Raw genomic sequence first — 12,459 nt, forward strand, 5'->3', positions numbered from 1 at the left:
ACACTGCGGCCTGAGACCAAGCATCTGAGCATGGATCACCCACAATCCCACAGTGAGAGAGGGAAGAGAGACACAGAACCATTGGCTCAGTTGTGATGTGATGTTCGGCGTAATGTGCTACTTGTATTGCAAGACATTGCTCATTTATCAAGTTAAAATTTACTAGAAAGGTTTGCTTATCTTGTGGAACGTTCTCAGAACAAGTTACTCGCAATCCAAGGTTTTACTGTATTTGTCACGACTCCAGCCATTTCCACCCTGATCTAAACCTCCATTACCTCTTGTCTAGATTATTGCCAGAGTCTCCTCACTTGCCTGTCTGCTTCTGCTCTTGCCTCTGGCAACCCACTCCCCATACAGCATCTGTTAACCTTTTAAGATGGTGAATAAATCATGTGACTTCTCTGCTTGGAACCCTCTAGTAACTTCTTATTGGTGACTAGGAGAGCCAGAATTGGGCCTGAGGACATGGAGACCAGAGTGTAGGAAGGTAGTTTGGGCCTCAAACTTGAAATATACATCTTCCGGCAAATTAAAAAGCCATAGTCCTGAGTTCGGTGCAGGAGAAGACAGAAGGCCCCTTCCCTCAGGACCTCATAGTTCCCCAGGGGAGCCAGCTTTATATCTCAGTCCACCAACTCCATCAAGTGCCTGTCATGCTTAAAGAACAGGACCCGGTACTACAGGCTTTGCCTTCAGAGAGCTGACAGTTCCTAGTGGCCTCCAAACCACTCACTTTCTAAATGATATTAGCCTACAGTAACACTTAAATAAAACAAAGCAAAAAGAATGAATATAGGGAAAGGAAGACAGCCACAGGAGTGGCTTGAGTAGAATTCAGCAGGGATGAAGGAAAGGCTTTACAAGCTATGGATCTGGAGAAAAGAAACCTCTCAGAGAATCAACAGATTTGGCAACCTGGAGGTACAAGCAGTATATGCTAGGGAGGAGGTCAGAGGTAGCGAAAGATTGGACTGGACCAAAATAGGGTAGGATAGGAATCAGATGCAAAGAGCAAAAGCAACCTGTCACCTGAGCCTTGGTCTCTGCCTGCCTACATGGCAGTTCCTTACCATGAGATGGGCCCTGTCTTGTTCTCGGTCTTGCTGTCTAAAGTCCAGGCTCTACACACATCATGAATGAACCCTCAGATTTTTTTTTTTTTTAATGCTTTTTTATTTTTCAGAGACAGAGTTGGGGAGGGGCAGAAAGAGAGGGAAACAGAGGATCTTCGCAGGCTCCGTGCTGTCAGTGTAATGGGGTTCGAACTCACAAACTGTGAGATCATGACCTGAGCCAAAGTCCAATGCTTAACGAACTGAGCCACCCAGGTACCCCAATGAGCCCTTGGATTAGCCACAGGCATGGGGTCAGGTGCTCTTCCTGAGGAGTGTTGTTCCTGAGGAGTGAATGTAGGAGGCAGGAAGTCAGAGGCAAAGCCAGGCACAAGTGTACCCTTGAGAGCCTTGAGTTGTCTACTGCCCCCCACCCTAGCGTTCTCACCTCCATTCAGCCAGATCCCACAGCATTTTAGACATCACTAGGGATCAAAGTGCTTGGCCAGCTGGGGAGCTGAGAGTCAGCAAACCTGGTTTCTTGCCCTGACTCGGCTGCTGGGTTTCTGAGGAATCTTGGGCATGGTCTCTCCAGAGGCAACACAGACTTAATTTGTGACTATATTTCTCTCTTCTCTCCTACCAGGCAGTTTTGTACAGTGGCAAGAAGGGTGGCCTATGAATCTAGGAAGCCTAAGTTTAAACTTCAGCCACTTATTAGCTGTGGAACCTTCTGGGGCAAGCTATCTAACTTTTCTGTGCTTTGGTTCCTTTATCTGAATAAGGGGCACCTGGGTGGCTCAGTTGGTTGTGTCCGACTCTTGGTTTTGGCTCAGGTCACGATCTCACAGTTCATGAGATTCTTGCGGTCAAGCCCATGTCGGGCTCTGCATGACAGCACAGTGCCTGCTTCAGATTCTCCCTCTCTCTCTCTCTCTCTGCCCCTCCACTCACTCAACGTGTGTGTTCTCTCTCTCTCAAAATAAATAAGTACACTTTTTAAAAAAATGGGCATAAGAGACTTGCCTCCTAGGATTTGTTTTGTGTAGGATTAACTGAGTAAGAGATGTAAAGTACAGTTATTCGTGGCACATAAGAGAGAACTATATGAGTATTAGTTATTGTTATTTTTATCATCATTATTATTGAAACGTCTTCCCTCTTACGTTGTTCCACTTTGGGGGGAACCGGTAGGATGAAATACTAAGAGATGAGGGTGTGATCAAAAGCTTAGGACCAAGAACTGGAAGCTGGGAAGTTAGGCCCCACAGAGCACCCCTGATATACGGAGAACAGTTTTCAGGGCTGTAGCAGTTGACTGTGCTCAGTTCAGACCCTGAGTTAGAGGCCCAGGATGACACACCACTCCCACCAGAGGGTGACAGATCCCTAGCCTCGGAAGTCTCTGCCCCGCTGATCTGTGAGTCTGAAGCCTTTTAAGTCCGCTGCTTTTCTCACAAAAGCCCAAGGAATTTCCCTTCCTCAAGCCAGGAGGCATCTAGGAGATGTACAATCCTGGTTGAGAAACCCAGCCTCTACAAAATCATCAGATCACATCAGCAGGGGCCCAAGGGAACTTCCTGAGCCCAGTGTCCTCTCGCCTCAGCCTGTGGTCTGGGCCTGATGGCTGAGATGTCCCTCTTAGGGCAGGAGGCCCTGACATATTGCCTCATTTCTTGGAGCCACTGAGTCCCTAGCCCTCTGCAGGGTGCCAAGAAGAGTCCTAAAGGTCCAAGGGTTTCTGATAAAGGCCACACAAAGCTTTCAGGAGGAGATGAGCTCCCTAGCCAAGGGTGTACAGAAGTCAGGGGAAACAGCCAGAATTGGCTGGTGCCCACCCTGGCCCAGAATGCAGCTTGGCAAGCACAGTGAGGGAAAGGGCCCACAGGACTCCGGGGCGGGTGCTGGGCTCAAGTTGCCTGAGCTACTCTGAGGCCAGAGTCTGGGAGGCACCAGGACCTCTTCCAGGAGTGTCACTTTAACCCTTCCCTCTCAGGAGTCTGGACTTTTGAGCCCTCTCACTGGCAGGGTGTGGCTTCAGAGGGTTGAGAAGTCTTGATTTAGTCAGGCCTCTTCATTCTGTATGGGGGGGAGGGTGTGAGGACTGAGGCCCAGGGTGAGAGAGTGTGGCTCTAGTCCCTGTGGAATAGGCCTGTTGTCAGGGAAGGCTTCTCAGAGGAAGAATAGGGAGGGACCAGGGGGTGGTGAGGAATGGAGCTCAAGGCATGGAGCCAGCCACACTGCATTTGGGCTGGGTGATCAAATTTAGGATTTGCCTCTCAGGGATAGGCCCCTGGTCTCTGTCCTGTCCTCACTTCCCCCCTGCTCCTAGTTGCGGCTGCTGAATCTGCTACTCTCTTTTAGCAGGAAGTCCTAGTCCTAGCCTTCAGAGAAGACCCTGGGAGCCACTCCAAGGGAAGGCACCCAGCCAAGGGGGTGAAAGTTGAGCAAGGCAGGCAGCTGTACTGAGCCCTCACTTGTCTCTGAGGCAGCAATCCGTTGGCAAGCCCACCTAGGCAGCCGGAATCAGGGAGCTGTTTACTTTTAGTTTTCAGCTCTTCCAAAAATTTTGCTTCCAGCTCCTAAATCAGTGTTTATGTCACTTAAGGGAACTCCTCTGGAAAAGAATAAAACTTCAGCCCAGATGCCAGCCCCAGAGGTTCATTGGGCAGGGGGCAGTAGAGAGGGGAGAGCTAGGCCACGCCTGGCCTAGCACTGGGCATGCCTTAGGAAGGTACAGGACCTTACTTCTACTCTACCCGGAGTGAGGTCTGAGAAGAGCAAGGCCTCACTTTGCTCTCTGTAGCAGGTGTCAGCTTTAGCTCCAGCTTAGCAAGAGTTGTCCCCGCCAGAGCCTTGGTCACATCTGAATTTCATTTCAGCTTCACAGTAGACCTGAGGTAAGAAGGCCAAACGGTTCTTAGCTCCATCTGGTAATGAAGATACTGAGACCAAGAAAGACTGTGTCTTGGCATCAGGCAAGTGGACAGTTGGGCTTGGCCACAGACCAGTGTTCATTCCGCTCCACCCCACAGCCTCTTCTCTGAGAAAGTCCCAGGAACACCCTGAAGCAGGGGTGAGTGGGGACACATGCACCTACCACCTTCCTGGGAGCAGGTGCTCTATTCAAGGGCATCCATCGGGGGCCTGGAGTGAAGAGAACCCAGAACACAGCAGTTTGGATCAGACCACATTTCAGACCAAAGAAGAGGGCTGGCCCTTCCTGAGGAGCTTTTGGAGAACACACTGTATCACAGGGACCTGGCCAAAGAGGGACCCACAGGCTGGGAGAAGTTCCTGGGTTACAGAGCACCTCCTCTTACATTATCTGCTCATGTTGATCCATTTTCAAATGAGGAAGCCAAGGCCCAGAGAGAAAGTGACTTGCCCAAAGCCACTTGGCTAAGAAGTGGTAGAGCCAGGAGGAGAAACCAACTCCCCAGGACAGAGTTAGCCTCTTGATTTGAGGAAGCCCCAGATTTTCCTGCCACTGTTACTCCTTACTCTGTACATGATGCTTTATTTTCATCCCAGCAGGTCTCTACCTATAACCATGAGACAAACACATCTGACTGAAATAATAGGCTACAGAGGCCTATTCATGTTCATGGCCTGGGTGTCCAGATGCCCGGAAAACAACAGGTCCCCAAATTTAAAAGTGGGAGAATCTAATGAGAGAACTGGGTGGATTTGATGGGGGCAGTCTGGGAGCCCCTGCCCTGCTGCTATGCTTGACACCCAGACCACAGTAAAGCCAGTTCTGTCCTTCAGCCTAGGACAGTAATCACCCCCCACCCCCCACCCCATGCCTACATCCCTGTTCACTGGAAGGTTAAGAGAAATAAGGTCAGTTCCTCTCCAGATATTCAAGAACTTCCCCCAGCAAGCATCAGCCCCTTTCTCTGGGTTTGTCTTCTCTCCATACCTGCACTCAGCCAAACCCACCCCCACTATTTTCCTAGCAGTTATTTCTTCATATCTCTGCTTAAGCCAGCCTCTACCTGGAAGATCCTTTCTCGTCTTCTTTTTTCAAATTCCACCTTCATGTTGTTTCAGGTCCCTCTTCTTGAAAGTACCCTTCCACGGACTTTACCCCATACAGAACACCCACTGTCCAGACTTCAAGGCCCTTACAGCCCCTCAGTCTGATGATCCTGCTTCCATGCAGACTCCTCCTGCCTCTCTAGGAAACCTGAGACTCCTGCAAATCATAGGCTATGCAGGAGCGGAGGGTGAACTCAGATCATGGAGCCCAGTCACGCTGCAGTGGGCTAGGTGGTCAAATTTTGGACTTGCCCCACAGGGCTAGGCCCCTGGTCTATGTGTCTTGTCCCATATCCTCCCTGCTCCTGGCTACGGCTGCTGAATCTGCTACTCTTCTAGCCCCAAGAAAGTCCTCGTCCTAACCTAGGGGAAGGCAGCCAGCAAGAGGGTGAAAGTTGAGCAAGGCAGGCAGCTGTATTGAGCCTGGGGCCCCACTCTTTTGTGGGCACCTGGGCACGCAGGGCTCCAGCAGGAACATGGGAGTATTTCAGAGGAACAGTTAGTACGTGTAGGGGTATCAAGCAACTTCATCTCTGCCCAGTCCCTTCCAAGTTGTGTGTTTGGGGTAACAGCTCTGATGAAAGAACCTTTACTCCTAGTCAAGATGTTTTTTAGACCCTACTGAGGTCAACAAAAGCCAAATGCTGCTGAGTGTGTGTTCTCTGTCTTTCCACACCCCTGCCCTGCCCAGTACACAGAGCCAAGCCCTGTCCCTGGGCCATACAGATAAGGGCCCCCTAGGTTGCTGGGTCCAGGTGTGGGTGCTGGGTAGTTGGCTGAACCAGCCACACACAATTCAGCTCCAGGGCAGTTGTTGGCCCAGCCAGCAGGTGCAGGCCTGTGCTCATGCTGTGCTATTCTTCCAGTGGAATGACCTCACCCCACCCCCCAGCTCTGCTGAAACTCTGCCCATTTCAGATATCACCTCTGTGTGAAGCCTCCCCTGTCCATCCTGGCTGTTATGGATTGCCCCTTTCTCTATGCTCCCAAGTTCTAAGCTTCATCTCTGATTGTTAGATATGTTGGCGTCTGTCTCTCCTCTAGCCTGAGCAGCCCTGTGGGGACAGGAACCGGGGGTACCTATTGTCCTTAAAAGGTGATCAGGTTGAATGGATCTTAGGCTCCTGAAAGGTTTGCTGAGTCACCAAAAAAGGTCTTTTGATGTTCATTTCATGAACTGAGGTACTTGGCCCATCCAGAGATGGAGAACTAGACCCATTAGAGCGTCTCCAAAACAGAATGCTTCTCTCCTGGCAGATGAGGACACAAGAGACAGGGGACCATGCTCTCAGGCCTGTTTTCCCATCTGGCTTACAGAACAAACATCTCCCTAGTCCCCTTTCACTGCAGCAGAGAAAGAAATGGAAAGTAAGATACAGCTGGTGACCCAGAAGATCCATCTGCAGTGTAGCCCTGGGGACTGGAATGGGATTTGGTGTCACCTCTAAATCCTAAATAGCTCATGAAATAACAGGCGTGCATCTTGGGAGTAGAGAGGGGAATATGCAGACTTAAAGTGCTGCTGAGCCCCTGAGAGGATTTGACTTAACCAAGGGCCTGGCACATGGTAGGCCAACAACCAACAACCACTGGTTCTAGAATGAATGAAGAAGATGTTTGCTGCAAGAGGCAGCCTCCTCCCCATGCAATTTAAACCTCTGGTCACCAAGGCTTGGTCCCACCCATTCACTGGTCTAGCAGTTAACCACGCTCCTGTCTTGGACCTGGCCCAGTTGGAGTCACAAGCATCAGACCCAGTCCATGTCTTGCAGGAGCACTGGGCGACTGGCCTACCATGGCCTGAGGCATTATGGGGTACGGGTACCTCTCATAGTTTCGAAGAAAGAACTACAAATGTGAGCAAACGGTGGGTTTCCTTTTTTCCCTTTTAGTCTAGGTCTGCCTAGAAGACAGGGAGCTGTATCTTCTCCACTCTACTGGGCATGCCCAGCCCCTAGCACTGCTTTGTTCTTGGTTCTCAGTTAACTACCTGTGGGCTGTCAGTGCTGAGGGTTTGCTCAGGTTGTATACACTCCTTTAGCGGTTAGCATTTAGAATTCCAGGGCAGGCTACATGCTGTGAAGTCAGCCAAGTTTGCCTGTGGTGACAACTCCCATCTCCTTTCAGCACTCTCACTTCCCCTACTAGGCTTCCACCTCCTCCCTGGGACCTTGCTGTCAGCCAGCTACCTGGGGTGACTTTTCTGTACACCTTTGAGCTCCTTCAGGGCAGGAACCTGGCACCAAAAATAAAGGGGGGGGGGGGGGTGGGTTGAATGAGCAAAAGAGTAAGTTATAAAGGCGTCCAGAAGACCACAATGGCATAACCCAAATGTACACTAAGACCTTAAAGAGGAATTAGTGATACCCTGTCAGCCCAAGGCAGGAAAAGTTTGGTAGCAGGGCCATGGGTGTGCCCTATGTCAGTCACCTGGCAGTTCTAGGAACTCCCAGTGGCCATACAGAGAGTGTATTATTCACCAACATCTTCTCCCTGGCAGTTAAATATATTCCCAGGTCACATGTGGAACAATTACAACTCAGAAGACAAATGACTTACCTAGATTCATTCAGCAAGAGAAGGGATGAGGCTTTAAACCTGTCCCAGAGGAGACTCCTCCAGAGGCACAGAAAGAGTCTGAGCTAGGGTTCACATCTTGGCTCTGCTACTCCAAACTATGCGACCTTGAGTTTATTTAGCCTGAACTATAGTTTCCTCTCTGTGACTTGCGAATGATGTACCCACCTACAGGGTAGAGGTGAGGGTTAAACAAGATCAAGTACGTGAAGGGCTTTGTAAACCAGTCAGCTCTATGTCAATATTAGCCAAAGGACCAAAAGATGACAGTAATCAAAGTCATTTCTTGGAGGTGCCATATCCTCAATGCTAACCTAGCTGACTTCTTCCTCTCCAGGACAAGAGTGAGGCCTCCAGCAGACCCTTGTCTGGAAGGCCTGCTCGTCCCAGACCTAACTCGCTGCCTCCCAACCTGCCTGAAGAAGAAACTCGCAGGATCGCACGGATATTTTCTTCCCAATACTCCCAGAAAGACTAATGAAACCTGAGAGACCGAGGGAAGGACCCACCTGTCCACCTGCCCTCGGCCTCGTCTGGCTTGCATGAGGCACGAGGTCTGCTTCCTTCAGGGCTGTGAGACCCCTGAAACCATCACCAGCCTCGCCCTTGGGTGCCTTGAGACCCATCCAGCACAGACTGGACGAACGTCCCAAACCAGCCCAGTGTCCACCTGTCAGGATTTCAGCTTCTTCCTTCTATATAGTGAGGCAAAGGCTAGAAACAAAACGGACTCCAGTGCCCAAGTGGAATCATCCATCTTTTGACCAAGGGACCTGAGCAGGCATCTTTTGGCTGAGAAACTCTTTCCAATGTCCTTGGTAGCCTGCTGCTGACCTGAGGCAACCTTCTGCCTGAATATCATGGGCCACTTTTGCCTTAGAGTTAGAGCAAGGTAGAGGAGGGAGTGAAGATTGTGCATCATGCATAGCCAAGGAAATCCTAGGGCCACCTCCATTTGACTTGCTTAGGAATAAGCATATTTTATAGCTATAAATTATTTTATGCTGTGTTAAACTAATCAATAGAAAAGGAGAGGAGAATCACCTCCTTTAGACTTTTTAACCTGATTATCTTAAATTCTAACCATGCTTTTAACTTATTGTTTTTACCCAGCTCTGAAGGTCATTATTCCTACCTGTGTTTGAATAAAATCATATTGGTATTTGTATTTTGTACACAGCTGTCTTCTGGGTTGGCCACTGGACTGGGGTATTAGGAATCCATTTGTGCTCTAACAGCCAGAGGAAAGCTTGAAAACCATAGTCCTTTCAGCTCACCTGGAACTGGGGGCCCGGGTCACCATGAGACTTCTGAACTTCCCCAAAGGTCAGATTGGTCCAGATTAGGATGACACCTTTTGCCTCAAATCTATCAGCAAAGTGGAGCGGTCTGCTGGAATAGGTCTCAGAATCCTTGACCTCTCTAGGATGGGTAGCTCTGGCTTAAGATTGTCAGACTCTAAACATTTGAGCAGCTACTGTAGACGGGACCTGTGGGGAAGATAAGAAAGGGGCAAAGATATGCAGAGTGGTGACGGGGAGAAAAGGTTGGAAGAGAACTAAAATGGAGGCCCCGCTCTCCCAAGCACAGTGTATTTCACTTAGTCCTCAAAACAACTCTATAACCTACATACCGTGATTCCCATTTTAGAAACTGAAACTCACTGAAGTCATTTGCGTCTTTATGTAGCTAGGAATGAATCACCACACAAAACATTTTCAGAGATGTCACAAGGCTTCTGCACACAGGGTATAGCCAGTGAGTGCTCTGAATTGGGGGAATTCATGGAGAAAGACCATGTGCGCTAGAGCAACCAAGGAAGGCTTCCTAGAAGAGTTGAGTCTGCAGATGAGCCCAGAGAGAGAACCAGGAGGGCACTTAGGGCCACACACCGCTAGGGATAGAGAAGCCAGTCTGACCCTGCCACTTCCCTGACAGGTCCCCTCTGGCTTGACTGTCCTTCCATCTGAGACTGTTGCCTCAGCTGTAAAACACAGATAATAATGCTTCAGAGGGTTGTTGTGAAGATTAAACGAGATGACATTTGTGAAAGTGCTTCGCCCGCACTTGGCACTTAGTGGAAGCTGAGAAAATGTCAGCTCCTCCCACTCCTCCCCCACTGTCCTGGAGCAAACCAGCAGATGGGCAAGCACACCAACTCTGAGACAGGCAGGACATGCCCTAGGGGGCACAGGGTAATGCAGGAACCCCGAGGAGGCACAGGGTGCCCCCTCATCAGGGAAGTGCCCTCAGACCGAGCTGGTGCCCTTCATTTGTTCATCTCATCCCCCAGCCTTCGGCCCGCCACTCACCCCCTCCCCAGTGCCTCCTCTCAGGTCAACAGTGGGAGCTTTCAAGGAAGGGGGAAGGGGATGCTCCACCACCCTTGAGGCCACACAGAACCTACAGAGGGGTAGTCGGGCTCAGGCCTGAGGGGTTAAGCCTCAGGTGAAGAATATTCCTTCCAAATCCTGCTGCAGCTCCTGTAAATAACCTGATAGGGGTCAAGTTAGGATAAGGCCACAAGGAGGACACCGGCTGCTCCCACCCAGGCGGCTCCTCCTACCCAGTCTCAGGGCAGCCCCCAATGACAAAGGCACCCCAAGGGTCTGAAAACCACCACCTCGACTTACAAAAGTGTGTTATTTACCAGTATCTTCTCCCTGAAAGTTGGATCTCTTTCCTGGTGACAACTCAGAGGTGAAAAGCCTTGCAGGCCATGCAGCGTGGGTTAAGGGAATGAGGTACATATCTGACAATAGCTACAGTCCCCCTTGCTTCCCATCAGGCACTTACTGCCTCTGCAGAGCCCTGAAAATGGGTGTTTCTGATCACCAGATGCTGGATGATCCCAGCCCATTGCGGCCAACCTTGGAACTTCAGCGCCTATTGGATTCCGGGGACAGGGAGCCAAAGCAGACACACCTGGCCCTGTCCTCAAGAAGCCTCCCAGGCCAGGGGCACCTGGGTGGCTCAGTCAGGTAAGCCTCCAACTTTGGCTCAGGTCATGATCTCATGGTTCATGAGTTCGAGCCCTACGCTGGGCTCTGTGCTGACAGCTCAGAGCCTGGAGCCTGCTTTGGATTCTGTGTCTTCCTCTCTCTGCCCCTCCCCCACTCACACTCTGTGTGTCAAAAATAAAGAAACATTAAAAAAAAATTTTTTTTTCTTTAAAGAAGCCTCCCAAGCCAGTGTAAGCTGAGTCCTCCCTCTGGGTACCAGGGTCCACAGCCTCTTTGAGCTCCTACTGTTTATCCCTCCCCATATACCCACTGCAATTCACCCACCACCTTCAGGTCAGCATTTCCAGCTGGAGCCCAGAACCTGCTTCTTGATCCCAACCTCAGCAGTCCTAGCAGCCCCTTCCCTGTGTTAGAAATAATACAAGTGCTGGGGCGCCTGGGTGGCTCAGTTGGTTGAGCATCCGACTTCGGTTCAGGTCATGATCTCACAGCTCATGGGTTCAAGCCCTGCGTCAGGCTCTGTGCTGACAGCTCAGAGCCCGGGAGCCTGCTTCGGATTCTGTGCCTCCCTCTCTCTCGGCCCCAACCCACTCACATTCTGTCTCTGTCTCTCTCAAGAATAAACATTAAAAAAAAATTTTTTTTTTTTAAAAAAAGAAAAGAAATAACACAAGTGCCTGTGCTGCTGATGTGAGGGGCAGGGCCTGGTCCAAGGAAGAGGACACAGCCCTGGCTTTGCACTTGACTGTCTGGACTTGTGACCACTTGCCCTGTGGCCATGACTCTGTGCCCAAGTCCAGAAATGGCCTCTGCCCCACCTAGTTAACTCCCTTCCCACCCTCCTCCCCTTCTCCTCTCCTGTCCCCCTACCCTCCTCTTTTCTATGCCACCTGGGTCCCAGGTTCAGATGGGCCCCACCCTCCCCCTCAGTGCCTACCGATGGAGCCTATGGTAGGAGCTGCTGGGGACCCTCCCTGCTGTGCTTCACACACCTTCCCCAGCTCCCTTTGGCTCCCTTCAGCAGTGTCCATGCTGAAGCCTTCAAGTGTCACGTCAGAGACGGTAATGGTCACGGCAGATAGGCCCAGAATATGATGTTATTATAATTTAATTGGACCCTGCCACATACTAGCGGTATGACCTGGGTAAGTCCTTGTGTCTCCCTGAGACCCAGTTCTGTTCTCTGTAAAATAAGCATTCCAAATGTTAGGATCCTCAGCAATCAAAAGGAATGAAGTACTGATACGTGCTCTAACAACAGATGCACCTTGAAAGTACTATGCTAACTGAAAAAGCCAGTCACAAAAGGCCACATATTGTATGGTTTTATTTATATGGAAGATTCAGAAATCTATAGACAGAAAGTAGATTAGCAATTGCCTGGGGCTAGGTGGAAAGGGAAAAGGGAAGTGACTGCTGATGTACCCAGGGATTTGCGGGGGGGGGGGGGGGGGGAATAAGGGGAGATTGGTGAAAATATTCTAAAATTGTGATGATGGTTGCATAACTGAACACTAAAAACCATTGAATTGTACCCTTTAAATAGATGTATTGAATGGGATGTGAACTATATCTCAGTAAAGCTGTTATTAAAAAAAAAAAAAAAACTTAGAATCCTATTAGTACCTACCTCATAGGATTGTAAAAAATAGAAATAACATATGCAAAGTATCTAGCACATAGTAGCCACCAAGAAATGACCATTACTATCATTGTTAATGTTGGGAGGTCCAGGAGAACCCTGCCCAGCCTATCGTGAGTGGCCGTGACCTTTGAATTCTCAGGGGTGACAGGTCCAACCCCTATCCCCATATATACCC

The 12,459-nt window shown here is 50.0% G+C and overlaps 1 protein-coding gene across 8 annotated transcripts in view; it reads left to right on the top strand.

Moving 5' to 3' along the window:
* The window catches only part of C2CD3 (C2 domain containing 3 centriole elongation regulator), a 144,567-nt gene extending 135,723 nt beyond the window's left edge, over window positions 1–8,844 (top strand). For 6 of the 8 annotated variants that reach the window (XM_058687784.1, XM_058687791.1, XM_058687786.1 and 3 more), the window contains one exon: window positions 8,014–8,844. In XM_058687784.1, the coding sequence (XP_058543767.1) occupies window positions 8,014–8,154 (141 nt within the window). In that variant the 3' untranslated portion in view covers window positions 8,155–8,844. Of the gene's footprint in view, window positions 1–289; window positions 415–8,013 lie in introns of those variants that run through there. The other 2 variants (XM_058687794.1, XM_058687788.1) reach the window with 2 other exon arrangements.
* The last annotated feature ends 3,615 nt before the right edge of the window (window positions 8,845–12,459 follow it).

Source organism: Neofelis nebulosa, chromosome 10, assembly GCF_028018385.1.
Source record: "Neofelis nebulosa isolate mNeoNeb1 chromosome 10, mNeoNeb1.pri, whole genome shotgun sequence".
Taxonomy (NCBI): domain Eukaryota; kingdom Metazoa; phylum Chordata; class Mammalia; order Carnivora; family Felidae; genus Neofelis; species Neofelis nebulosa.